Raw genomic sequence first — 27,729 nt, forward strand, 5'->3', positions numbered from 1 at the left:
ACACAAATAACACTTTAAAAAATATGGGCACAAAAAGAAACTAATATATGGGTACAAATTAAAAATGGAAAGAAAATTGGTACAAATTAAAAATAGGTATAAACTAAAAATAAAAATATATGATAAAAATATTAGCCATAAATATAAATATACTAATTCTAACATTTTTAACACTAAAGAAATATATTTAAAATTAAAAATATTTTATTATTCAAATAATTAATGATATTATTAATACCCAAGTACCTTGATCAAAAATTAAAAATGAATAGAATTTTAATTAATGAAGTAGTAAAAAGAAGAAAGTAAACCTTTTTTTTAATAAACAATATTATCTATATTAATATAGAGCGATCGAACCTTATCTTCGTCTCATAATAAACTAATAATAAATTAGTAATAAAGTGGTTATAATTCACGGAAGGATCGAACATACCATACACAGCATGAGACACTAGCGATTGAAAATTAAGCGACCTCCGTTGGTAAAATACAACTAACCGCAGTTGTCAAATTGCTCTCTTTTTAAACCTCTGTTTCACTTCAAATTTTGCCCAGAACCACAACCAAGCAACCATATTCAACACAGAGAAACAATGGAGTGCCTCGCAAATGCATTCTCTGTGCTGGAGCTCGACGCCGATGACGACCATCCAATGCGATTCGCAACTTCTGCTTCCAATGACACTCCAAAATCTTCAGGTTCATTCACTTTCCTTCCATCAGTTAGGGTTTAGGGTTAGGCTTATTTGGAATGCTGCCTTTTGCTTAATGCAAACCCTTTTCTCTATCTTTTGAGAATTGCTTTCGTAATATGATTATTTTGCCAAAAATGTGAAAAAATTGAAGAAAAAGCCGTCTTGGGGTCGCTTGATTAGTTGATTGTGTATAAATTAAGCGTGCTTCACTTATTTGGTTACTAGTGAAGTTTGTTGCTGATTTAGGCTATAAACTCCTTGTTTACTTTAGATTTTGGGACCATTTCTATGGCTACTGATTGAACCTGTAAATTGAGGTGATTTCGACAATATCCGGATTTAAGTCGTTGGGAATGCTCTTTAATTACTATTTACTTTTGTTATTTATATGCGGATGCTGCATACTTGCATATTCAACGCAGCCAACCGAATCAGGAAACACGATTTTTAGGTTCTTTTTCTTAACTTTTCCCTCAAAGAAGTTGTAACTTTTTGAATGCGTGTGTTTTTCAGAGTGTTTTCTTGTTGTGAGGTTTTGTTGGTGATTATATTGTACGGTGGGGATCTTGTCCAATGCTTCTTGTAATTATTAAGCTGTAATAAAATTAATGTTATCTTACAGAAATTAACTTATTTTCTTAACATTTCTTACCTAAATGTAAACCAGATTCATGATGTTAGGCTAGACTTGGGCATATATTTAGTAACAATATATGGACCACTTTAGATGAATATTGGTTGAGAATCTTTCTCCATATGGAGATTGAATATCTGCATTCTAATAATGCATCTTTTGAAGCAGGCAGCGATAAGAAAGTCATCAACTCTGATAAAATGTTGCTCGTAAACGAGAAGCAGAGTCAACAAAGTACAGAGATGCTTCCAGAAGAATACAAGAGGCCCCTGATATGGATTGACTTGGAAATGACTGGTGAGGGTAATATTGTTTGGTATAATATAAGAATGTCTGACTAAATGATATTGATAATTGAAGACCCCCTGCAAAAAATAACATTGATGATTTCTTTGCTAGTCTTGGCGCACTAGCCATATTTTTGGTTCTGGTAGGGGAATTTGTGTATTGGTTATGGGATAAGACTGATTTTTTGCTTTGTATTGGGCATCAAGTTAAGCTGCATTCTTTGACTTCCTTTCTTCCTTCCAAATTGGATGTTGCTGCTTCCTAGGCTTCATGCTTGTAATTGTCTGGTTCTTCTGTTCTATGTGGATAGTTGTCTATCTTTCCCGCTAAGGATGTTCTGTAGGTTAAGGGTTATTTATATATGGACAACTGGTCCACCTTAGTTGTCCTTCTCAGTCTTTTTTATTATTAATAAAATCATTCTGTTTTCTTTCTGGAAAATAAAACAAAAACACGCATATAATATGTAGGAATGCCAGACAACGTAGTTTTTTCAAACTGACATTCTTATGTTTTCATTCAATTGATAATTTCTATGATTAATTTCTCTAAAATGTGGTGACATGAAAATCTTCTCCTTCACTTCCATGGCCATGCAGGTTTAAATGTTGAAGTTGATCGAATACTGGAGATTGCTTGTATAATCACTGATGGAAAATTAACCAAGTCAGTGGAGGTATTTTCAGCATAGTTTGTTAATGTTTGGATAGTCAGCTACTTTATACATCAGCACCATGTAATCTTCTAGTACATTTGTATCTTATCCCTGATTGCAATTTAAAAGATTACATGGGGTGAACTCAGTAAGTATTATAATTTTTTTTTTATGTTTTGGCATAATTTTGGCTGTTCCATATATGTTATATTTACTTTATCTAGAATATGTACATTCTTTCACTTTATTCCCCCTGGAATTCTATAATGAAATCTTGTCTTGACATGTAAATCCCTGTCTATGGGGCATCATATTGTGGGACAGCTTCTGAGATTCTGAGAAAGTAGTGGTTGGTATTGAAAAGAAAGAACTAAGAAACTGGATTGCATTACAAATTTACAAGTTAGTAGAGTACATTGGTGTTGGTGTTTATGGAGAACTCCAAGACAAAAATTCAGTAATACGATTAATCTAGTTTTTAGGAATTAAGCTGATCAATCAACAATTAAGGTAACCAAGAAAGTCAACTCTTCAAACAGAATCATTTGCGGCTGAAACTAGCCTATACTCCACCAGTTATAGAAAGCCAATTCCATGTATACAAGGACCTGAATTTTCTTTTAGTAGAGTATTCATACGTAATTACTTTAGGCTGCATGTACGCCTTATTGAAATATTTGTGCTGCACCAGTTTATGGTACTTGATTCTGAAAAAATATTTAGTAAATAGTACTTAGTGTGGAAATTACCTTTTTAGAAATGGCGTGTGCTCTGCTCAAGAGTTGGTCCGTCAATCAGTTCTCTCCATTAAGTTAGTTCGATTTTGTTTTGTTATTCATATTAACTCTAGCATATCTGTCAATGGCTTGGAATTGATCTTTTGTGATTTTGGTGGGGTTTTCAAGACTCGGGATATCTTATAGTGGGTGCTATATAGCTACATGAAAATATCTCCTGAAAAGAAAAAACAAGATTCGAAAGCGAAGAAGGGACCAAAACATCTCAGATAGGTTCAATTGAGGGCAGGTCAGAGACTGAGTTTTCTCAATCCTAAAGAACATGTAGGACTGATAATCACTAGCAGTTTAAATATTATGGAAACCTTCCAAGGCTTCTTTGTTCTCCCATGTCTTCCTTATAATATGGAAATGGGTTGTGTTCATCAATTGTATTCCATCTTCTCAACTTGTGAAATGTGGATCGCCATTTTATAATTTTGAACTTGTAGCTGTAATGTGATAGCATCATTCCAAAAAAGAAACCAAAGAAAAAAGGTTAGGTAGCACCAATGGTTCACATATCCATGAGAATGCGTGACTGTTCAACTTTCTCAGTGTCATTTTCCGAAGTGCGATTTAGTCATCCTTATTCTATTAGCCTTTAACATCTGTGTAAATGTCACAAATATGGTAAAATAACTGTGCACCGATCTTCTAAATAGAATGATCAGACATTGATTTCTCTGAGATGATAGTCATGTGCTATTTACACAAATTGTTGACTTTGGAATTGTAAAGCTGCAGAATTTTTCTAAACTTTTTTATTTATAATCTTGTAATTTGAGAAGTTAAAGAAACAAAACCTGATTGAGTTAAGTATGTTTGTTTGTCAGAATACCCTGAAATGTTATATTTTTCCTGATTCTTATTGTGGTGTCTTACAGTTCACTTGCTCTTTTATCAATTGCACTCAATTTCAACATGCATCTCAGTTGACTAACTAGCATTGTCACATGGATACCCAACCTGTTATTTTCCTCCCTTTTCCCCCTTTTATGTTTCAGGGCCCAGATTTAGTTATCCATCAAACTAAGGAGTGTTTAGATAGAATGGGAGAATGGTGTCAAACTCATCATGCAGCTAGTGGTAAGTAAGCAGGGCAATAAAATTGTCATCTGACATTTGTACTTTGTAGGAACATATGAACGAAGATTTTGTCCTCTTTATCTCCATGTGTTATTTCGTGCACAAGAATCTCTTGTCATTGTAGCATATGATGCAGGATTTCACAACTAACAAACTTTAATGATATTAGGGTTGACGACAAAAGTGCTCGAAAGTTCGATTAGTGAAAAAGAAGCTGAACAGCAGGTGTGAAAGAACTTTTTTTTTTTTTTTTTTACACGAGATTTCTTGTCAATATTTTTTTTATCATATGCACATTTGTTTACTGCGCGGCTGCTATGTGGTTTTGGTCCTGTTTAACACTCATCCTCTGCATATAACCAGAGATGGGGTAAAGCTACACTGTCACCTTATGAATCCTCTAAATGCTGCTGTTTCTGTTGGTATCTTTGTATCGCTGGAGGGCTTTTGTTTTCATGTTTAGACATGTTTGCTGACCTCTTTGCCACTTAATACCATGAGCAGGAAGACTGAAAATTTCTGCTTGCTCCATCCTTCCGCATAGTTGAGTAATTTTCTCTAGAATCTGCTGCTTTTGTTGAAAGTGCTGTTGTAGACTGTGTAGGTTTTCTCTAGTTAGAAATCCATAGAAATTGCATACCTAAGGTGGCTGTGGTACCACTTAATGTAGATGGAATTATGGAAGAAGTTATAGTTCCTTCTCTGAAGGGGAACCTGGGAAAAGCTCTTTAAACTACATCATCTATTAGACACTTCTATTCCCTGAAAAGAAGGTTTTGAACTCTATAACTGCATCAATGAATTTCTCTTATCATTGGGGCCTAAGCAACGTTTGGTATTTCTACACATTCATTATTACTTTATTACAGAATCCGAATGGCTCCTAAACTGTGACTAAATCTTATAACTAGACACCAGAAATAAAAGAAACAAACGGAAATGCATGATTATTTGCATCAGGGTATAATTAAGGCTATGATGCACTCATGAACCTTCAGTTTTGGTTGGTATAATTAATTATTGTTCTGTCGTCGGATGTCTGGTATTCTTTTAATCAATATTCAATGTGATTTTAATAACACTTGTTTAATCATAGGATTGAATAAAAAATTTAAACAATTTCAATGGAAATATTTTTAAAGAATTCTACCTCTGAGTTTCTCGATGTCAAAATAACAAACAACCTGGAACTTTTGGTCATTTCCTTACATAGAGAAGACAAATTTGATATCCATTGTACTCTCCCTTAGTTGTTTTGGATAAGAAAATTCTCCGACCTTGTTTTGATGAACAACTAGTTAATTTAATTGTTACATACACATTACTTATTAAGTAATCATCCTTTTTTCACTTCATTTGTGATCTTTTTGTACGTTCTAGTTGTATCTGTTCGAGGAAATTTAATTGTTGATGATATTAACGTCACATACCTCTTTCTTTATATTTCTGGGCAATTAAATATGTACTTGAATACTGCAGGTCATAGAATTTGTAAAGAGAAACATTGGAACATATCAACCTGTCTTAGCAGGAAATTCAGTTTATGTGGATTTTCTGTTTTTGAAGGTAATTTGAATCACTTTTCCTGGATTTTATTCATAATTAACTTGAATTGCATAAAGGTCTAATAGGAGGTTGACTAATTTTGATGTATTTTTTTATTAGTAGTACATTGGTATTATTTCATAAGCCGATCAGCATGCAAGGAGGGACCCCACTGTGCAGCACATCTGTTTTGTGTCTGCATTAATGGACATTTTTTTCACTTATTTGGTTGTTTTCCTGTTATGTCGGAAGCGGATGCTTGGAGTAGTAGGGATTCTGGGAAAATAAGGATAGAAATACAAATTAGGTATGATTGTAATCACAAGCTTCTTCAGAGTAGGAAACTAAATAAGAACCAAATCACTTACTAGGAAACTAAGTTGCACCCTTAAACAAACCAGGAAACCAGATATCTACGTAATCAGAATCCTAATTATAGCAGTTTTTTTTTTTTTTAAATTTTTTTTATCTCCAAAAATTGAAATCTGTGCCCCACCTAGTGGTAAAAGGCTTAGTTGTTGTTGTTGTTGTATCTCCAAAAAGAATTGGTGGTTCCAGTTTTGAAATTACAGTTAAGGATTACACCATTCTAACTAGAAACATCTATATTAGACTTGGGAAAGTGTAACGTAAAATGATGAGTAAACTAACATCTATATTGGACTTGGGAAAGTGTAACGTAAAATGATGAGTAAACTCTTCAAGGGAGTCCACACCTCAGGTTCCTGATGAATGCTTACATTCCCTCTAGGTTACAGTTCTGCTACAAGGTTTTGCTATATTAGGTTTCAGTTATGCTGCACAGTGTTATACTGTTGTCTAGCTATAATAGAGCAGAGCCAGAGTAAGCAATAGGATCAAGTTATAAATTGTGCAGTCTGACATTTTCCACAAGAAATCTAATGGAAAAAGGGTGACAAGAAGCATGAGGAATTTTAATGATTTTACAAGGGAAACAAATTTGTATGATCCGGAGTTGCACAACATCTTATTTACATTGTAAAAAATGATGGAAACTGTCATTCACGGGAGATTGGACAGATATTTATATGTAGTAGAATGGGAAGAGGAATTTCCTCATTGAGGCCATTAGCGCTTACTAGTTACTAGGATTTCTTCAGATCGTTGTCCTGTTGTGTTTGATCTGAAACACCACTCGAGAAAGTGATTTGAGGAATGGTGGAATGATGAGAAGATTCAAGTCTGGGATGGGGAGGTGACAAGCTTATGAGGAAATTAAAAGGGATGAGGAGGATTTTGGAGATGTAAAAGACAAGGGGCGTTCGTAAAGAGGGACCATAGTATAGATGTAAGTTTGATTGCAAACGAGGTTGTGGACGAAGAGGAAAAAAATAGTAGTAGTTTGTAAAATTTATTTAGAGTAGTCCTGACCATGTGGATTGTGGTTTCATGGTGTTTTCTTTGGAACAAAAAGGTTTATGGGGCTTGTGGAGGAATTGGAATATTGGACAAGGGCATATGTTTGAATTCAATTTAATTGTTCAATTTCTTACCAAAAGAAAATGTCATCTTTGTGTCTGTTCTGGAAGATAAAGCTCTCTTGCTATTCCCTTGGCTGCCCATTTATTTTTCCTTGCCTTAAAAGAATGAAAGGTTTTGCTTATTTTGAAGATTCTGCGCTTGTCCTCCGTATTTTGTTACCTTTCCTTATTTAGATACATATAATCAGCATGGTTGGAGTTGTTTAACTGGTTTCTTTCTGGCAGAAGTACATGCCGGATTTGGCTAGCCTTTTCTCCCATGTATTAGTGGATGTTAGCAGTATTAAAGCTCTATGCATTCGCTGGTATCCTAGAGGTAATCATTCTTACATAACCTGGTACACTCTAATTTTTCTCTACCAACACCTTTAGGCCATCCGAACTGAGAAAACGGGCATATTGAACACAAGTGTTTACCCGGAAGCTTTGTTGTACTTGCACTCCTGAGTGAATTTACTTGGGACATGTATCGACTAATTACTTAATATGTATGGTGGTTGTTTAGCAGATAATCAGAAAGCCCCTTCCAAAGAAAATAAACACAGAGCCTTGGACGATATCAGAGAAAGCATCAGAGAACTCAAATACTACAAGGACAATATATTCAAAGCATTTAGAAAGAAGTGACTCAATGCGGCCTCAAACCCCTTTACTACTTCATTACTAGCAGTTTGTGTATTACTACTATAATTATGCACTAAAATTAAACAATGGAGAGGATTTGTATTGCGACTACATCGATGTTATGCCGACCTGTCAAGTTATATAATTATGCCCAACTTAGCTGGTGATTGTTTTTAATCTTAAACTTCGATGGACCTCGGGTTTTCTTAATTTTTGTAGATCTTATACGTTTTGTTTTGTTTTTGTACAATGTTTTATTTACAGTAAGATGAGGGGGAAGTGGGGAAGTTCGGTTAAGTCATATAATGGGCAACTTAATTTGGTATCGAATTTGCCATCCACGATATTTGAACCTAAGACCTCTTATTTACAAGTAAAAAGGAATATCATTAGATTGTAATATTGAGAGCATCGCTAATGGGAGTCCCTATTTAGAGACTCTCATCATCATCTTTGAGTACTCATACACGGACTTAAAAGGGAATCTTTGTGTCCCTGAAGGAATATTGTCTCAAATGTAAGAGTGCTTATGGTAGAATCAATCTTAAATTTGAGGTTTTTACAATTTTATGTGATAATTTGATTAGGTGTGCATTTTTTGTTTATGTTAACTTTTTTTTTAATTAATTTAACATTATGTTCTCCTAAAATCTTTTTGTGAACATTTTAACAAAAAAAAAAATTCAAAATTTTTTCTTCACAAAAACATAACTAGAATGAGTAAATTGAGTACGAGTGAATTGAGTATAGGAGATGAAGTTGTGGTTAGATAATTTAGTATTTATAGGAATGATGAGAGCACAACATGAGAGAGTAGCCCAAATTGAAACTAGTAATCTTTTAACGGATGCAATATGAATAGAGAAAAGAAAACAATTGAAAACCAACATGGGAGAGTAATCTCAATTGAAATGGTTATTTAATTGGAACCGAAGATCCCAATGGTAAAAAATTTTAAAAAGCAAGAATCAATATAAACTTTCCATTTTAAACGGTTGAAAAGAAAGAAAAAAAAAAGAAGATAAGGCCATGTAAATGGGATCCACACCTACTTTTTCACTTAAATAGTCATTTTGAGTCCACCATTTTAGTCTCTACATAGTTCCCATATGTGGGTACATATACCAAATATCCGACGAGTCTCTATAATTTAGAGACTCATTTTATTCCTATATTTATGTATATTCATTTTATAAGTAAAAATGAATATCAAATTAGTCGAAAGGAAAGCGGATCAGACGAAATTAATATTAGAAGGTTCGACTCTGTTTTATTTGGGCCTAAAGCCCAATTCTTTGTGCCTCCGTATTTTTTCAACTTTGTTGGTCATAGTATGCCAAAAATATTTAAAGTAAACTAACATTAAATACCACGTTTTTTATACAACGATATATATATATATATATATATATATATTAAGGCGAAAGGAAATAAATTAGTTGATAACTCATTCTTAACATTCGAACAGAAGGCTCTCATAAATGGAGAAATGTTTTATGGAAAAGTATCAAGCTCAACCCATTTTATTTGGGTTAAGCCATAATCTATGGGCCAAGACATTTATAAAACCAATCACACTTGAAAAGGAAATTAAGCATGATAGCAATATAACAAGTTTTGTAATCCCATAACATAATTGCAAAATTTTCGTATTCTTAAAACTAGATGAAACCTAAACCGAAAAACAAAAAGGATGAAACAAATTAAATCCAGAGCTAGATTAGTGTTTCAAAGTTGAACCTTCAAGTTTTACTGCATAACTTTTTCAGAGAGACTATATCTAAGAGAAAATTCTCTAAGAATTAAGATAACGGATAGCCTAGCTCACTATCCATATCTATCTTGCTGAAATGCTCTTCTTGTGCCTCTGCCAAATCTCTTTCTGCTACCTCAAGAACGGCTTCTGCCTCCGCTAGGATAGCCCTTCGCCTCTCTATTTCGTTTTTCAAAGCATCGACATCTTCTTGCAGTCTATTCACTATTCCTGCCTTTTTCTTCATAGCAATAACAGATTGAACATGAGGCTCCAGCCAAGCCAAGTCAAATTTGAAGGCCTCAAGCTCCTCCCACAACAGTTGAAGATGTTGACAAGCATCAACGTTCATATCGTTGGCCGTTGTAGTCTTCAGAAAATGCAAGACTCAGCCCAAAGCTGTGAATGCGCATTGAACAAAGGTACGACTCCTCTTCATCTGGCCGTCAATCAAGGAAGGATAAGAAGAACAAACCTCCTCTAGAATTGGAACAAAAGTTTTCTCTATTCGCCCTAAAGGTCGTACCCAGTGCACAAGGCTCCCGCTTTACGCAGGGTCTGGGAGAGGTGAATGTCGGCTAGCCTTACCCCCATTTATGGAGAGGCTGCTCCCAAGTCTCGAACCCGAGACCTACCGCTCATGGGCGAAGGCACTTGCCATCGCACCAAGTGCGACCTCTTTTCTCTATTCGCCCTAAACCCTTAAAATTCATAAGATCACCGGTTTCTTGGTCTTCTAAATTCCTAAAACCGGTAGGAACTGAAGCTTCAACTTCAACAATACACACATCATTCACCAGATACCCATTATCAAGACAGTGGAGATCACTTAGAGGAACAAGTGTTGCAAAGTCCCAGTCAGCCGTATTTGCCATAAACACATGTTCCGTTTCTGTAAAATCAGAAGTATACATATTTATGAATGCTAATGTATCCATATAAACTATAGAAGAGGACATTTCGATTGTAAAAGTTCCAATGGATCCACAGAACAGGTAAGAAACACAGTTCAAACACATGTGAGACAAACATTCTAATTAAAACTTGAAAGCTTATCTAAATTACGCTATTGACTATATATAGTATACTTTCAAACACTAATTACCTTCAGCTGGAGCATAGATTTGACATATGTTTAACTTGGCCCATAGTTTTCTTTTTTACACTACAACTAAAATTTTAATTTATTGTACCTTATCAAACTGGGAGAGGGAGTTCGAAGTTGGAACTTTTCCAGATGTTCCTAGAGGAAAAGCTAGTTGAGACACATAATTCAGAACTCAAGAACATGGAGACAAAGTGACGGTCTTGTAAGCATTTATCGCTGCACCCGAGGTCCTATTTTTGATTTTTCCTCTTGCAATATCGCTGGTACAAATAAAACTAATAGTACACATGATTCCCTCAAATTATCTAGTAGAGGATAAACATGTAACATACTTTGAACAAAAGCTCAAACTTATATGCTGATTTTAGAATTTCTCCAATATGTTAAACTTTGCACTAAAACTTAAAGCATCAAATGCATGCTTTGAAATCACCATGAGTGAATACAATCTTCCAATGGAAACAAAATTTCACGATGACTACATGCATGCACGAACAATCACACTCATGTCTGCTCGCCCGCACACGCACTCACACAAGCATGTTCGCCCGCCCACGCATTCACACACCCCAACAAAATGACAAAACTATGTAGTAAGAAGTTAAAGAAAAAAACTAAAAGCAAGAGGACGCACACAAAAATGACAAAGCTTTGTAGTACGATGTTAAAAAGAAACTAAAAATATGGGTAAGGATAAGAATCACTAAATTCCATTTAACAAATTTTGCCTTGAGTGAATGGCAAGACCATTAGGTTAAAATTCGAACTGCTACTAATATGATAAGTGGAGAAGATACCCTCTGATACTGAGTTTCTGGTATCAAATTGATCAACGAGTGTGATGGTGAACTTGATATATCTGTTCCACCCATATGGCAATGTCTTAGTCTCTGGAACGTCCAAAAACACGGACAAGTAATCGACGTTGTCACCCTTTGGATATATAAACATCCGCCTGCAGATCAAACCAATTAACCCTAAACCCATCAACCAATTATACATACAACTAAGCTTATAAGTTCAAGTACCCAAGTGTACCATTTATAGCCACCAATAACGAAAACGTCAGAGAAATGCTTGTACTTTTTTAACTTAGAGAAGTTGTCAATTCTCCATGTGAATGTCCCAGACACAAGGTCCTCCTCTTCCACCTTCTTGATCATTCTATACATACCAAGATCATCAAATCCAGAAATAAATAAAAATGTATAATGTATGAATATAAACAAGTAGACTACAGCCGATACATAATTAACAGAGACTACATACTTACCTAGCAACTAACGAATCTGTCATGAGATTCTTGAGAGATATAACAGAGAGATAGTGAGAGAGATTGTCTTGATAAAACCAGTGAATAAAAATAATAGAATTTGACAGACCTTATATACTTCGCTAAGTCCTTGTTTTAAATCGTAGGCCGTCCACAGTGGGCCCAAAATTGTGATTTTGATTCATATAAGATAGCTACAATGCTTATATATAATATAATTTTTTTTAAACGATTACGTTAGTAAGTTAAATTGTTAATTGTTAGTGGCAAAGTAGATTAATAGAGATAGAACATGCATCACGTTGCATAAGCTTCATTGCTTCCGGCATTGCGGTAAAGCATCGTCCTATTTAATGTAATAAAAAAGTTGATTTTAGCCCAATTCTTATAGTGTAATTTAGGGTTTCAAAAAATCGGAGTGAACTTTTCATACCTATTTTACCCTCCACAACTAGTTTGCACACAATTTACTTATAATTTATCGTATGCCTTTAACTCTCTTCTTATTGGTTTATGTATGTTTTTATTGGTTAATTTTAGTTAATGACATATATTGGTGATCCCCACATTTATTAGAAAGATGGTACAAATATGTAGTAAGAATAGTATTTGTTTGGATTAAAAATTGATTTTTGGCCCAAGGATGGAGTCGGCCCAAAAGGAGGCCTGGAGGAATAGAAGATCAAGGCCCGGCCGAAACTTGGGAAAGCAGGAAAGGGCCTTTTCTGACTTGATACAATTCATAAGGGCCACTTGCCTACCTACCCAAGGACCAAGTGGTGTAGACTGATCAGACTGCACAGCCCATAAAGTACTTTATGGTGGCATTACATGTAATAAAGCTGATGAGTCATCACCCTCAGACCGCATTCGGGCAAAGCTGTCGCTACAGGAGCCAAATCGAGTCGTCTATAAAAGGAGGAAGAGAAGACAGGAATAAAGACACTCAATCAAACAAACAAAAGCACAAACTCTGCTCAAAAAGCCAGATTTTCCTTTCAAAACGAAGCTGTAGTCAGCCCAAGCCTTCATCCCCCGCGGGATAATCTTTTCTCCCAACCCCTGTAATAGCTCTGCTACCTTGTTCGAACAAGTTGTAGTATCGATTCACCCTTTGTATTCTCCTTTCCCCTCTCCCCCTCTAAGCTTTCAGACCTTTGACAGAACTACAAAGATAGGGACCTGCAAGACGATCAGCCTTAATTGATAAGGTTTAATCTTGCCCGACCTGCTTTGCTCTGTCTTTGTCTTCTCTTTCTTTAAAGTCTAGCAATATGTTGTATATTTCCAGTTATATGCAAGTTGTTTCTAGTAAAATCACAATGACAAAGCGTTCTCAGTACTTGGATCCGATTTGAATATATCTTCAGTGTTTAAATCAAATCCAAGTCCTAAGTCCTCAGGCATGTAAATCTGATTAGTTTAAAAGTCCTTGGCCTCAAGGCATAAAAAAGAACTTTATGTGGACTTAACCCATCCACGACAATCCTTGATAAACGAGAAGTCCGAAGTTACTTGGGGCGCAAGTAATCGACCTACCTTTTGGTTTTATTTCTATTATATCATGATTATTATAGAACGCTTAAGTATAGAATGGATTCTGATAGGAAGCCTCAAGGCCTATACCTAAGGCCCCACAAAGGCACTTATTTGGGTTTATTCTATTCTGCGGTCTAGATGGTTTGAGTATAAGAACGGACTCTAATGGGAAGCCTCAAGGCCTACACCTAAGGCCCCACAAAGGCACCTATTTGGGTTCGCTCTACCTCTCAAACTCGGATAATCAGAAATATAATAGTTATAAGACCCCGACAACCACAAAGACCAAATATAATATGCTCAAGCACTGGTTTAGTTTGACAGGAAGCCTCAAGGCCTATACCTAAGGCCCCACAAAGGCACCTGTTATATCTAACACGGTTTCTCGGGCATATGCATATTCACAACTAAAACTTGACATCTATTCGACATCTGCCATAATGAAGATGGCAGTGGCACGCCTGAGCACCAAAATGTTAACCTTGATTGTGAGCCTCAAGGCCTACACCTAAGGCCCCACAAAGGCACCTCTCAAAGTTAACGATGTCCTTCTCTTTCAGCCTTGCCCGAAGAGTTTTGCCCGACGAGTCTTGCCCGACGAGACTTGCCTGACAAAGCCCGACAGGAAAGCAGAAGCCCGACAGCAGCCCTCAACCGGCGCCAACCTCCCAGGGGAGCTGTGTGCTCGTCGGCCAGGAAATCATCCCCGACGGAAATTCTTGCCGCGAACAGTATTACTCTTATATTTAAAGTTGTAAATAGTTGGGGGGGGTTATGCCATTGACTGGGTCTAAATAAAAAACTAATATAATCATCATCTTGATAATCAATTGGTGATTGTAATTAATATTATATTTATATTAATTGTATCTGACAATTGAATGATAACAACACAACAAAGCCTAACCCCACTAAGTGGAGTCGAATGTATGAATCCTAAAACGCCACTACGCTCGGTTTTGTGCCAAGTTTTCCCTAAGCTCCAAGTACTCCAGGATTTTTCTTAAGGTCTCTTTCTAGAGAGACTTTGGATGCGGTCTCTAGCTATGAAAATTCTTTGACTGAAACCTTGTTGGTTTTCAATTTTTGATCGAAGTCCCTGAAATTAATATGATAATTTATTTTATGTATGTTACTATATTTTTTAAATTAAAAATTGAAATTTATAGTTGTTTATATTAATGAGATTTTACATAAAAACCCATAATTTGTGGGATTAAAAATATTAAAATATAAATATACTATTGTGTGTGTGTGTGTGTGTGTGTAAACATTGGTACATTCATCAAAATTAACCAAAAAATTAGAAAAAAATTGAATAGATTTTATATAAAAAAAAGGTACATTTTACATATAACAAATTGGTATATTTAAGAATGAGTACATCTTAAGTAGGCTTGGCAAACGGATCGTGTCTGTCGTATTCTTGTCGTTTTCGTGTAACACCTGTTATCTTAACGGGTCCTTAACAGGTTGGGTCACTTTACCCAACGGGTAAAGTGATCCGACCCTTTAAGAAAAATATTTTTTTTTCTTAAATATGCACATACCACACATTGCCACATAAATATTGCTTCAAAACATTAAAACACATTTGTCGTTTAAGTACTACATCTACACTCGAAAATAAGAGCCTAATAAAAAAACATCTATACACTACTAGTCTATTACAAAATATTAAATGTGCCCTTATATGCAAAATGAAAGAGTTTTTATTTTCAAGGCTGTGAAGCCTTTCTCAAAAATTTAAACATTGCCAATGGAACTCAAAGCTTGCATATTATTCCTTTTACAAAATCCTCAATTTTCATGGATCGTCATGAGGAAATTATATTGGAACTTTGGCTTGATCTATTGCCTTCAAGAGTTATGTTGATGATGTTTTCAGTAATGTTTTCCACATCAGAACTCTCTTCCGCATAAACTAAGTATAGAAAAACCAAACATTAAAAACCATTCAAATTATGAGAAGTTTACCAAAATAATTATGAAAAGAAATAAAACAATAAAAATATAGTAGCCTCCAACCTAATGGACAATGGACGGCTGAGATTAAATCTCAGCCGATCCAATGGTCACCAATTTTTTAAATTAAATTTAATATATATAATTATTATAGTTTTTAGGGGTATAAAATTGTTAAATTAATATATATATATAATTATTATAGTTTTTTTTAGGGTTATAAAATTATAAAATTAATATTTTGCTTAAAGTGTATCGTGTTATCCACGCGTATACCCGAACCAACCCGTTATCTTAACAGTTGTTTATCGGGTTACCCGATAACGACCCGATTCGTTATCGTGTCAACCGGAACACTTGTTAATTTGGTGTCGTGTCGTGTCAGGTTATCGGGTCATGTTAGGAATTGCTAGGCCTAATCTTAAGATTAAAAATTTGAAAAAGTTACATGAATGGGTACATATAAGATTAAAAAATTGAAAACAATTTTTTAAAAAGCTAATGGGTACAAACTTATTCTAATTTTTTTTATTTATTTCGGAAATGTTTTTAATTGAAAATTAGTTAGGAGTTTAATAAAGGGGTGAGTATTAAAATTCTAAATTAATTATTAATTTTTATTTTAAAAACTTATGTAACTAACATGTAAATTCATTATTACATTAATGATAGGGACTTAGATCAAAATCTAAAAACTAATAAGGTTTCAGTCCATGAACATTAGTAACTAGGGACCGGATACTAATTTTTCCCTCTTTCTAATTCTTCCTAGGTCTTCCTCTCCTCCTTTTTCTTTGAGTCTCTGTCTCATAATCACATTTTCTCATTGAAGCATCTATAGGTTTTCGATTCACATGTCCAAACCATCTTAATCGATTTTCTCTCATCTTATCTTCAATTGCAGCCATGGTGTAATAAATACATGCATGTAGTAGTTAATATAATTTAGACGTGTGATTGTGTAAATTTAGAAGTAGGATTCCAATAGGATTTGGGGAATCGAATCCCCTTGTGACTTGTATTACTTATAGGGCAAGTAAGGGTGGGCACAGTTTGGTTCGATGCGGTTTTGAGTGAAATCGAAATCGAAACCGAAATTTTTTGCGGTTCAGTTTGCTGCAGTTTTGAAGCCAAAACCGAAATGAAACCAAACCGTTTGGTTCGGTTCGGTGTGGTTTCAAACGGTTTCGGTTTGGTTTTTAAGAAAAAATGTACAATTTGCAATTTAACATATTAATAAGCATTTCCCAATAGCAATAGGAAAAAGACATTTGTTATTTAAACAATTAGCATGTTGCATGTAGTTGTGATATTAAAACATGTTTGTGCAACAAAAGGGTGTCCCTTACAATGTTTATCATAAAACAAGTTGAATAAATTTGAATTCATTAAACATGAACTTTGATACTCGAATATGTGATATCATGCTTCAAATGAGTGGACTTTATTAGATCATTGTTCGACTCTTGATAACAAGATTAGTCCACCCTTGTACATATATGTGTGTGAGATGGTATAAAATAACAAAGGTCCTTCAAGTTAATGAACGAAAGAAAGTGATGAATGATGATATTCTAGTGTGGTTGAGTCCTATACTAAGTGTATGGATTCTAACAAACAACCAATTAAAACATGAAATATAATATGGACATTTAATTAAATGTTTATTAATATGTGCGATGCAGTTGGGTTTCGGTGTGGTTTTCAAAAGCCAAAACCGAAACCAAACCGTTTTCTATGTTGCGGTTTGGTTTCAAAACCAAAACCATTTCAAAACTGCAAAACCAAACGGTTCGGTGCGGTTCGATTTGGTTCGTGTTTCGGTTTCGGTTTCGGTTTTCGGTTCTGAGTGCCCACCCCTAAGGGCAAGTACTCATGTGATTAGTATAAATAAAGGTATAAGGCCAAAAAGATACAAAAAGCGATTACAAACTAGCATGAGGTCCCTTCCTCTCTCTTGCCGTCCCTCTCCTACCCTTGCTCTCTAAATTTTCCTTCAACAATGCAAGTATTCTAGCTAGCCTCTCAAATTTACACAGTTTGAAATCTCACTCTGAAGCTAGTTAAGTGCAGCCTTCCCGTGGTTTCGATTACTTTAAACTAAAGTCTAACATTATTTTGTCACTAGAAATATAACTTAATAAGTGGGAGATATCATGTTTGACTCACTTAGATGTGGATTCGAGAATTAATTATTATAATTGAACTAATATATGGTTTAATCAATCGCACACCATTGCCTAAAACTCATGAGACCCTACTTAAAATAAGATGAAATAAAAACAAGGGTTCTTTAGATATAGACCCTTACAACTCTTATTTCCTAAACAAAAACCCACCTAGTTACAAACATCAAAATAAAACCCAATTTGAAAATGATTACCAAGTCGAGAAGTAATTAACCTATTATTACAAAATATTTACAACTTGTACCACAATATTCAAAACAAATCAATAAATGTAATTACTTACCTTAATTACAATGAACAAATAGTTATTGCACATATTATTACCCCTAACATACATACCTACATATATATATATATATATAGTACTACTATATGTTCAAACATATATTAACTAATTAATCTACCTATATGTAAATTTATGATGAGCAATGATGTATATTTTGTAGGTAAATTAATATTGAATTTGTAACGATCCGTCCCCAAAAACTACGATTTTTATAATTTTAAAATGTGAAACTTTGAAAATGCCCTTCGAGGCGAATGCATTGACTTGTGTTGACCATCTTGTCATGACATGTAAGATTTATTTTCTTGGTGTATCCTCATAGTACCCGTCGCTACGGACATGTAGGCGCAAACATACCACGATTTGGAGTTATAATAAATGAGTTATTAACGTTTAAAGTCAGGAGCATTTTAGTAAATTAATTATTTTCTTAAATGTGCCAGATTTTTGGAGCAAAATCTGGTCATGCCACGTGTGTGTCTATGATGGAAAGGAAATGAGGATAAGGAGGGGTGCAGACCAAACAGTGAAGGGAGGAGAGAGTGGCCAATGGGAAAGGAGAGAAGGGAGAGAAAGGAGAGAAAGGAGAGGATGAGAGAAGGAGAGGAACCCGACTGGTTCCCCTTGACCCGGTTGTGACCCGTGGCTTTACTACAATTTTGACTGGTTTTCCGTCCATTTTCCTGCATTTTACGACCTCCCACCACCTACAAACACCATCACACATTCCCTCCTTAGTTGACCACCCAAAGGCTCGAAGTAAATAAGGCTGTTTTATGGGGTATGGCGGCGACGGTGCCGTGGAACTCTTGGTGATAATCCGCTCATTTCCAAATGAACTACATTCGATCTTCACCACAAAAACACTCCTCTAAAGACTAGGAACAAAGCCTAAAAAATTTTGGGGGCGTCGGAGTTCAAATTGAGGACGAATCAAAATACACCCAAACTTAGGGTTTCGACGAGTTTTCGTGAAATTGAGGCTTTTTCCGGCCAAATTGGCTTTAGTCACAGGAATGAAAGTTGCTCCACTCATTGAGATCTTCATTTCTGTGAAGTTTGAGAATTTTTAGAAATAGTTAAATTTTCCGACGAGTCGAGGCGGCGCGTGGCCAGCGGGCCGCCGATGCCATTTCATGTTAAATTGATATATTGATCTCAGATTTGATATCCATATGATGTGATTTGATTATTGTGAATCTAATTTGATTAAGGTGCGTTACTTAATATTGATATAAATCGACGATTTGACCGTTGGATCGTCACGAAAATTGAATACTTTATAGTACGTAATATTTAAGGATATTAGCAACTTACGAATTGAGAATTTGATTTACGGATCTTCCCGTATTGGATTTGGAAGTTTGTAAAATAAAACGTTAACCACCACTTGAAATTGCAATTGGCGGAAATCCAACCGTTGGATCGTAACGAAATTTTAGGATGTGTTTTATGTGAGTTACATGTTCTATTGATAAGGATTCTAAGATGTGGTTTGATAATTGTTCAAGGCGCCGATTGTTCGTGACGCCTCGATGTTTGTGCTAGGGAGTTGTAGCTTGGACTTCAGGTGAGTGGGCTTTTGTTTTCTATATATATATGCTTTACGATTTCCAAAATTTGTTTTTAAATGAATTTAAGATTTAAATGTTGTGTCAAGGATGCATTATATTTTAGTATTTGCATTAGGATAGTTTGCATACTATTGAATGATGCTGATGAGGCCCAAGTAAGCTTCAGGTGAGTAGATTATGATAATGGTGGTTGCATTGTGTATGGTTATATGTAGATGCATTTAGAGCTCATTATCCTACACCCCGGTGTTAGTGCTCCCGCCCGTGGCCAGGGCACAGTACTACACGTGATAATCACCTCCCGCACCACACGCTCACCTTGGATCCAAGTTTGGTGCACAACCCTATCATACATACCACAATAGGTGGTTTCGACTCATAGGTAACCCGCGATTTATCGCACAGCCTTCATGTGATCATAGCACTTGAACGTACTTATTTACATCTAGCCTTATCGTACATACCATAATAGGTGGTTCCGACTCGTGTACAGGAATTGGTTTATGAGCTATAGGTTCAGCCATACAGGTCACATTAGGTGACTCCGGTTGACATATCATTTTATATTGATTCACAGCACCTGGCTTGCATATTATTTGCTAAGATACTTGACATGGCACATACTTTGGTTTTCATTGCTCTCAAGCCTGATTTCTATATACGTATGTGTCACGCCCCGATCCCGACCTACGCCCAGGATCGACACGTGACGTCACTGAATACTCGAACTTCTAACATACCCCGCCTCTAGGATATGAAATAAGGCCACTTAAGGTCCAAATTTCATAATAATTTTTGTATGCTTTGTGGCTGCATCTAACCTTCTCGTTAGACTGCCTACGTACCCTCAATAGGGATCAAGCCATTCGTATTTCACTATTTCACTACTCTCGAACATTCATCACATAGACTACTAGGCCTCAACATAACACCACAATTCAATTATGTGGCACCTCAAGGAACATTTAAATAAGCACAATAATAATCTCTAGACATAATGTCATTCATCCTCACATATGCATTCCAACACCATCCAATTATCACATCAATCAATAATGCCAATAACCATATCATCAATAACACATACAATTCATCGGAATGCCGAGCTAGAGCGACACAGTTCGGCCGAAGCCTACATCTCTGAAGTTATGTCAATCTAAACTCAATAAAACCCAAGGTGAATACGATTCTGGATCATCACTCAACGGAATCATATGGATATGGTACCCACTGAATGTACCAAATATATCTAACACTCATCCCCTCTATACTTACAACGTAGTCACCTACCATATCCACTTCTCATGACCACCCACTAATAAGTCTCACAAGCATATAAGTTCTACAAAATACTTCTAATAGGATTCTAAGATCACATTGCCATAAAATCTATCATACTTATCATTCGCATTACTAGAAATAATTAAACACACATATTCACCATTATCATCAGTACACAAGCCACATCATGTTTAATAAACATAAGTCTATGGCTAAATATATGAAAATCACATTTCAATAGAAATCATATTTATAAGACGAATTCATATTCATAAATGATTTTAACATAAACAATTAAAGTAATAACGATATCACAAATATTCAAGTCACTCTCCAACCAATGGAAGTCCACTAGACTTCACTTAAGTCTCTCATAGTACTAAATTTAGTATTAAGAACGTTTGGAGACATGTTGACCAAAAGTCACTCTCGGTCAAAGGTAGGATCCACAATTCCACACAATTCAATATGGAAGATCCGCACATTGGATTTCAGATCCGTAACCTCTAAAGTCCAAATTATGCTTCTAAAACAACCTACCAAAATTTCATCATGATCCGACGGTCGGATCCCCGCTAATTACAATTTCAATTGGAGACCAACATTTGATTTTACAAACTTAGAAATCCAAATCAGGAAGATCCGTACGTCGGATTCCCAATCCGTCAGTTCCAACTATCCTTAAATATTACATTCTATGACGCATTAAAGTTTGGTGACGATCCAACGGTCGGATCGTCGAATCACATTTTGACCTAACCACATATCGTAATGAAATTAGGTTCAAACAATCAAACCATAACATAAGGATGTCAGTTATGAAATCAGGGCATCTAATTGAACTTAAAAGGACATCGTCGGCCCGCTGGCCGGGTCGCCGCCGCACGCGCCGCCGCGGGTGGCGGTCGGCCGCCCCGATTTGCCGGAAAATTCAACTATTTTTAAAAATTACTAAAAATTACAGAAATGAAGATCTCAATGAGTAGAGTAAACTTTATAGCTGTGACAAAGTCCAATTTGATCAAGAAGTGCTCCAATTTCTCTAAAACCCGTAAGAACCCTAGAATTGGGTGTGCTCCAATTCGACCTCCAAACTTGCTCCGACGTCTCCACCACTGCCTGGGATTTGTTCAGGAGCTCAAGGGAAGTCTTTTGATGGTGGTAATTGGGTGTAAACATTTTGGATTTGGGAGATTTGACACACAAACCCGTCGCCCCCTTAGTGCGGTTTCTCCCTAATTCAAGTCCAAAACCTTTGATTTTTAGGGTGAAACATGTAGAGGGAAGGTCAAGGGAGTGTTTCCAAGGGGTTGTTTGAAGAAATTCGTCGGACATTCGTCGGAAAATGGAGATGGGTGGCCGGCAATACCCACGGGTCGTACGAACCCGTTTCTCCCTTTTCTTCCCTCTTTTTTTTTTCTCTCCTTTCCCTCCTTTCTTCATTTCTGATTGGGCAGTGCCCATGTTCTCCACTCCTCTTTCAAGTCCTTTCCTTTGCATCTCCACCATCCATTTTCCTTTTCATTAAATCTGGGCCACCCAATGTGGCAAACCATATTTGATAAGAGAATTCCAGATTTTCTATTTATTTTTAAAATGTCCCAAACTTCAAACGTTAATAACTAATTTAATTAAAATTTAAATTCAATAAATTTAAATAAATTCTCGAGAAATAATATAAAATCTCAATAATACAAATATGTAGGTGATAACAGTGAAATCCAGGAACGGGATTTCACAATATGTATTATTATTTTCTGGAAAAGTATACAAGTTTTATAGTGAGGAGTTATTATTTTTGGAAAGAGAAATGGTTTCAAAAAGCTTTGTTTTTGCCCACTCACATTTTCTGTTTTTCGCCCCTCCAAGTTTTAGCTGCTGAAAATTCGTATCAACGAGGATTCTTAGCGAATTTCAGTATAGGTGGCTACCTCTGAGGGTATGATCCTTACCCACACTACTGTACTTTACTTATGCTTTGACGTCACATGTGAAATGGGTTCACTCCCGCTCACAGTGTACTCGTTTTTAGCATTATTAGGTTTAAATTTATTCACATTTTCCATATCACTATACTTTATGGCTTCGTCACCTTCTAGGTGTCGTCCAGCACAGCTCGATTCGGAGTCCTAGTGGACATTCCGGTCGGGGTGTGTCAAAATCAAATAACGTTCTTTTATTTTGTAGGTAATATATTTTCCATGTATTATTACATATATTGGGCACATTTTATTATTATAATATATATGTACAAATAATAGGTAAACTAATTTTGAATCAAAATAAAATTGCTTTATTTGTAAGTAAATTAATTTTGAATCAAATAACATTTTTTCATTATGTAGGTATTTTATTTTGTATGTTTCATCATATATATTGGGCACATTTTATTATTATATGTACAAATAATAGGTAAACTAATTTTGGATCAATATAAAATTGCCTTATTTATAAGTAAATTAATTTTGAATCAAATAACATTTTTTCATTATGTAGGTATTTTATTTTGTATGTATCATCATATATATTGGGCACATTTTATTATTATATGTACAAATAATAGTTAAACTCGTATTGAATAAAATAATATTATTTTGTATGTAGGTACATTATTTTCCATGTATTTTGGGATTTGCTTTATTATGTAGGTAAATTATTTTCCATGAAATAATTTACCTACATTTATATTTAAAATATAATTTGATTGACTAAACTAAGCATGTGTTATTACATATATTAGGCATGTTTTATTGTTACTAGCATTTGTCTAAACACTTTGTGTGTATGAACACATTTTTTTAGAAAATGAGAAGGAGAGAGGGAGAGAGAGAACGTGGGGGAGTAGGAGGTTTTTGTTTTTTGTTTTATTTTATTTTTTTAATATTGAAGGTATTTTAACATCATTTGTAGGTGAGTTTTCAATAAAAAATAGTAAAATTTGGACCTGTGAAAATTACATTATTGCCCATCATTTTTTTTGTGTAATAGAAGACTAAGTAGTCTTTTCACCCTCTTTTGGTTGACAAAGAGGGTTTCATTAATTAATAAAGATTATATAGTAGGAAATGAATTTAATTTTTTTTTGTAAACATTCAAATAGGGGTATTTTAGACATAATATTGTTAAATGTGTAAAGTCAAATATAATTAATGAATTTACTGATGTGAAATCTAGTCAATGAGTTTTATTCGAGTAAAACACTTATGTCGAGTTGTAAGTGAAGAAACTAAAGTCATATTTTCAGTAAAAACAAAAAGACGAAACAATTCATAGTCAGATCTGATTTAAGTTTCAAAATGCATAACCCTCCATGTTTTACTACGTAGTTGCATCAAGTGAGAGACTACTGTTGATAGAAAATCCAAGGATAAATTAAGCTAAGGGATACCCTAACTCACTATCCATATCTATCTTGTTGAAGCACTCTTCTTCTGCCTCTGCCAAATCTCTTTTTGCTACCTGAAGATCAGCTTCGGATGCAGCTAGCATTGCCCTTCTCCTTCTTATTTCGTTCTCCAAAACATCCACATCTTCTCTCAGTCTATTCACTCTTCCTGCCCTTTTGTTCATCACAAGAACAGATTGAACGTGTGGCTCAAGCCAACCCAAGTTAAACTTGAAGGTCTCAAGCTCCTCCCACAACAGTTGAAGACGTTTACAAGCATCAGGAGTTGTATCCTTCACTTTTGTAGTCTTCAGAAAATGCAAAAGTCGGCCCAAAGCTGTGAATGCGCATTGAACAAACGTACGACTAGCACTTCTCTTCTTGAAGCACTCAATCAACGAAGGATAAGACGAACAAACCTCCTCTAGCAACGGAACAAAATTTCTCTCTATTCGTACTAAACCCCTAAAATCTAAAAGCTCACCAGATTCTTGGTCATCTAAAATCTTGATACCATTACGCACTGAAACTTCAACTTCAACAATACATAAATCATTCACCAGGTACCCCTTATCAGGATCACGAAGCTCACTTAGAGGCATGAATGATTTAAAACCCCAGCTTTTCTTCTCTGCCACAAACTCTCCACTGCCATCTGCAACATTAAATTGGATCCATAAAACAATAACCAAGCAAGAACGCAAAAGAGGGAAAAAAACGCAAAAAAGATGAATCATTCATAATCCCAAAAATACCACTAGCTAATTAGGAATTTAAAATAAAAAAAATTTAATTATAAAAAAAAACCAAACTAACAGAACAAAAGCACCGTAGCGCGCAGTTTTGGTTCCTTTATTTCTTTAATTTTTTTAAATAAAAAAATATTAATTACAAGTAAAGAATAATATATTGGTGATAGGCCTGCCGAATTGTAAAAACGTTAAAAGCATCCGATTATGTTGTCAACCATCAAATATATACATATGTTGATGCACAAAATGTTGTCAACCATCAAATATATACATATGTTGATGCACAAAATCTTATCGATTGTAGACCAACTAAATTGGACCATAAATCATACATGTGTACAAACACAAAGATATATTATGGTTCGTCACAAGTTGAAGTTACGTCTGCACTAGTGTAGATCCAGTTTTACTATGTATAATTGAGAGTTACAATGTACATATAAGTTTGTTTCTAGAGGCTAGGGTTTGCCCTTCTTTCTAAAGTGAGGGTGAGATCCCTTTTATAGAATAAAGTTTTCCCTCCCCTCTTACATACATCACATGCTAAGAAGTGGGGCCTAAATATTGAAGCTCAATATATGATACAACAAAATATATAGCTAGGTAAGAAAATCACAATTTATATAGATTGCTAGGAAATATTTTAACCGATTACATACCTAATTATAATATATTCAAGACTAAAGAGTACATTGTCAAGACTTCAGAGTCAGGCCATCAACCCTTTACTAATCACACTGATAAGTATTCATTTATAAGTAATAATATATTTTGTCGAGTTTTTGATAGGATTGCACACTATACGATCTTTTTTTTTTTAATACTATGGCTTCGTTTGATAGAGAAGATAGACTTGTATAGAATTATTCATTATATTAAATGTATTTTAAGGAAAGAAATGAATGACAAATTTCTTTTTTTTTTCTTTTTTTTTTGTCCAAGTTAAAAGTTACTCATGAAGAATAGTTCTCCCTTTTAATCCTAACATTTGTAGGAATTAGTAGAAATATCTTTTCTTCATGAGTAGCCCTTAACTTGGACAAAATAAGGGCTCATTTGGATATGTTTTTAAAATGATTGAAAACGTTTTTAGAGAAAATATTTTTGGATTTAAAAAGCACTTTAAGTGCTTTCTGCAATAAGCACCAATTATGTGCTTCTTCCAGGAAGCACTTTTAAGTGTTTTTCCAGGATTTACTTGCATTTTTACTAAGAATTGGTTCTAAAAACATTTTCACCGAAAATGCTTTTAGTCATTTTAAAAACACATCCAAACGAGCTCTAAGAAATTTGACTTCTATTTCTGCTTTGAAAATGCCTTCAATATCGTGAAGAGTCGTACCCAATTTACACACAAATATACTGACAAAACAGAAAAAGAAATACTTTCAACATAGAAAAAAATTGAATGCGTGAAACAAAACAATAATGCTCTAGTGAATAATGATCTTCAGAACACCAAATATACAACTGTTTTTTGTTAAAAAATAAAAATCATTAATTCCTTAAATAATCACAGGCACATCACAATTGGAAGTAATGACGAAGACACGAGTGATCAACCAAACAATCTATTCTAAGAGATAGAAGGGAAGAAAACGAACATAAATTCGAAGGATTAAATAAACATTTACATGATCCGTACCCTTTTTTATTGACTTGTTGCTATCAAGTTGATTAACCACGGTTAAGCTGTATTTGGCATATCTACTCCACCCAGATGGGAATGTTGCAGCATCAGGAACATCCAAATCTAGCGACAAGTGATCTTCTTGTCTATTCTGTAAACAACTAACCTGCCTGAACAAAGCAAGTCCACAAGACCTATCATCATATATAATTAAGCACAAAAATCTTAAGCTTGTAAATTGGAGAGACCCGATTAATTAATTATTAAAACGTACCACTTGTAACCACCTACGAAGAAAAAGTCAGAGTATTGCCAATGGCTCCTCAACTTAGAGAACCTGTAAATTCTCCATGTGAATGTCCCAGACCAAAGATCCTCCTCTTCTTCTTTCTTCATTCTCCTGCAAGCTTAAGCCAACAAACATATAAAAACACACACACACATACACACATATATATATATACAGAGCATATAATAGGAGATGCAAACCACCATGGTCCGGAAGAGAGACGGTCAGTTTATTCAAAATATTTCTTTATGATATTTGCCATTCGACTCCATTTGGGTAAAGGGGGAATTCTAGCCACCTTTTCATTTACTTTTTCATTTCTACCTCTCCAGTTTCTTTCCCCCACCTCATTTTTTTTTTTTTGCACAATGTTTTGTAATGTTGGCACGAAAATTGTGCCAAAAACATGAAGTGGCAGAGTGTCTTTGGAGAGTTTCATTTTTAGAAAGTCTCTTTAACATTTCTCAAAAATCCAATGCAAAAATTAGTGTAAAGGTTACTAGCATTTATCAATACTGATTGTGCTAATTCCAACTTCTGTCACTCATATTACAAAATCCAATGAGTCACTCAAGTAATTTTAAATGAATGAACCAAATGATGATAGGGTACTTTAACGAAAAGCACCCGGTACTGTTCACTTTAACGAAAAACCACATTTTTACACTAAAAAGTCAATCATGGTACTATTCACTTTACCCTTTATTTTGTCCTTATCATTAAAACTCAAAGTTTTCAAGCCATTTTCATTAGTTTTCCTATGATATTATGGTACGGGCGGGAATGTTCCTCTTCCTTAAACAAGGAGAAAACAATTCTGCTTCCTGCCTAATTAATGGTTTGTCCCGAGCGAATAAAAAAGGAGAAACGACAAATGTTAAGGGAACTTTTTGT

At 34.9% G+C, this 27,729-nt stretch overlaps 3 protein-coding genes across 4 annotated transcripts; 1 reads left to right on the forward strand and 2 right to left on the reverse strand.

Annotated features, from left to right (window-relative positions):
- Positions 1 to 379: 379 nt before the first annotated feature.
- On the forward strand, positions 380 to 7,988 carry LOC103409218 (oligoribonuclease). Of its 2 annotated transcripts, none has more exons than XM_008348039.4 (8): positions 380 to 702; positions 1,501 to 1,629; positions 2,220 to 2,296; positions 4,059 to 4,140; positions 4,310 to 4,365; positions 5,620 to 5,706; positions 7,413 to 7,503; positions 7,696 to 7,988. In XM_008348039.4, the coding sequence occupies exons 1-8, from the start codon at positions 597 to 599 to the stop codon at positions 7,812 to 7,814; spliced, it is 747 nt and encodes a 248-aa protein (XP_008346261.2). In that variant the 5' UTR covers positions 380 to 596; the 3' UTR covers positions 7,815 to 7,988. The 2 variants fall into 2 exon arrangements, with proteins under 2 accessions (XP_008346261.2, XP_008346257.2); XM_008348035.4 differs by having other exon boundaries at positions 418 to 702; positions 7,693 to 7,988.
- A 2,214-nt stretch (positions 7,989 to 10,202) lies between these two features.
- LOC103418539 (ubiquitin C-terminal hydrolase 12-like) lies at positions 10,203 to 12,274 on the reverse strand. Its single transcript, XM_029099140.2, has 5 exons — positions 12,238 to 12,274; positions 11,946 to 12,012; positions 11,711 to 11,836; positions 11,470 to 11,627; positions 10,203 to 10,456 (listed from the first exon to the last, which is right to left on the reverse strand). The coding sequence occupies exons 1-5, from the start codon at positions 12,272 to 12,274 to the stop codon at positions 10,203 to 10,205; spliced, it is 642 nt and encodes a 213-aa protein (XP_028954973.2).
- An 11,877-nt stretch (positions 12,275 to 24,151) lies between these two features.
- On the reverse strand, positions 24,152 to 26,942 carry LOC139191885 (MATH domain and coiled-coil domain-containing protein At3g58250-like). The gene is made up of 3 exons (XM_070812916.1): positions 26,821 to 26,942; positions 26,562 to 26,716; positions 24,152 to 24,819 (listed from the first exon to the last, which is right to left on the reverse strand). The coding sequence occupies exons 1-3, from the start codon at positions 26,940 to 26,942 to the stop codon at positions 24,152 to 24,154; spliced, it is 945 nt and encodes a 314-aa protein (XP_070669017.1).
- Between the last annotated feature and the right edge of the window lie 787 nt (positions 26,943 to 27,729).

This window comes from Malus domestica, chromosome 02 (genome assembly GCF_042453785.1).
Source record: "Malus domestica chromosome 02, GDT2T_hap1".
Classification (NCBI taxonomy): domain Eukaryota; kingdom Viridiplantae; phylum Streptophyta; class Magnoliopsida; order Rosales; family Rosaceae; genus Malus; species Malus domestica.

Coding starts and splice junctions, on each gene's coding strand:
- LOC103409218 (XM_008348035.4), top strand. CDS start 597: ATGGAGTGCCTCGCAAATGCATTCTCTGTGCTGGAGCTCGACGCCGAT. Junction 703..1,500: donor TGACACTCCAAAATCTTCAG/GTTCATTCACTT, acceptor CTTTTGAAGCAG/GCAGCGATAAGAAAGTCATC. Junction 7,504..7,692: donor CATTCGCTGGTATCCTAGAG/GTAATCATTCTT, acceptor GTGGTTGTTTAG/CAGATAATCAGAAAGCCCCT.
- LOC139191885 (XM_070812916.1), bottom strand. CDS start 26,942: ATGAAGAAAGAAGAAGAGGAGGATCTTTGGTCTGGGACATTCACATGG. Junction 26,717..26,820: donor TTCGTAGGTGGTTACAAGTG/GTACGTTTTAAT, acceptor TGCTTTGTTCAG/GCAGGTTAGTTGTTTACAGA. Junction 24,820..26,561: donor CAACAAGTCAATAAAAAAGG/GTACGGATCATG, acceptor TTAATGTTGCAG/ATGGCAGTGGAGAGTTTGTG.
- LOC103418539 (XM_029099140.2), bottom strand. CDS start 12,274: ATGCCGGAAGCAATGAAGCTTATGCAACGTGATGCAT. Junction 11,628..11,710: donor GTTATTGGTGGCTATAAATG/GTACACTTGGGT, acceptor TTTGATCTGCAG/GCGGATGTTTATATATCCAA. Junction 10,457..11,469: donor CAGAAACTCAGTATCAGAGG/GTATCTTCTCCA, acceptor CTGATTTTACAG/AAACGGAACATGTGTTTATG.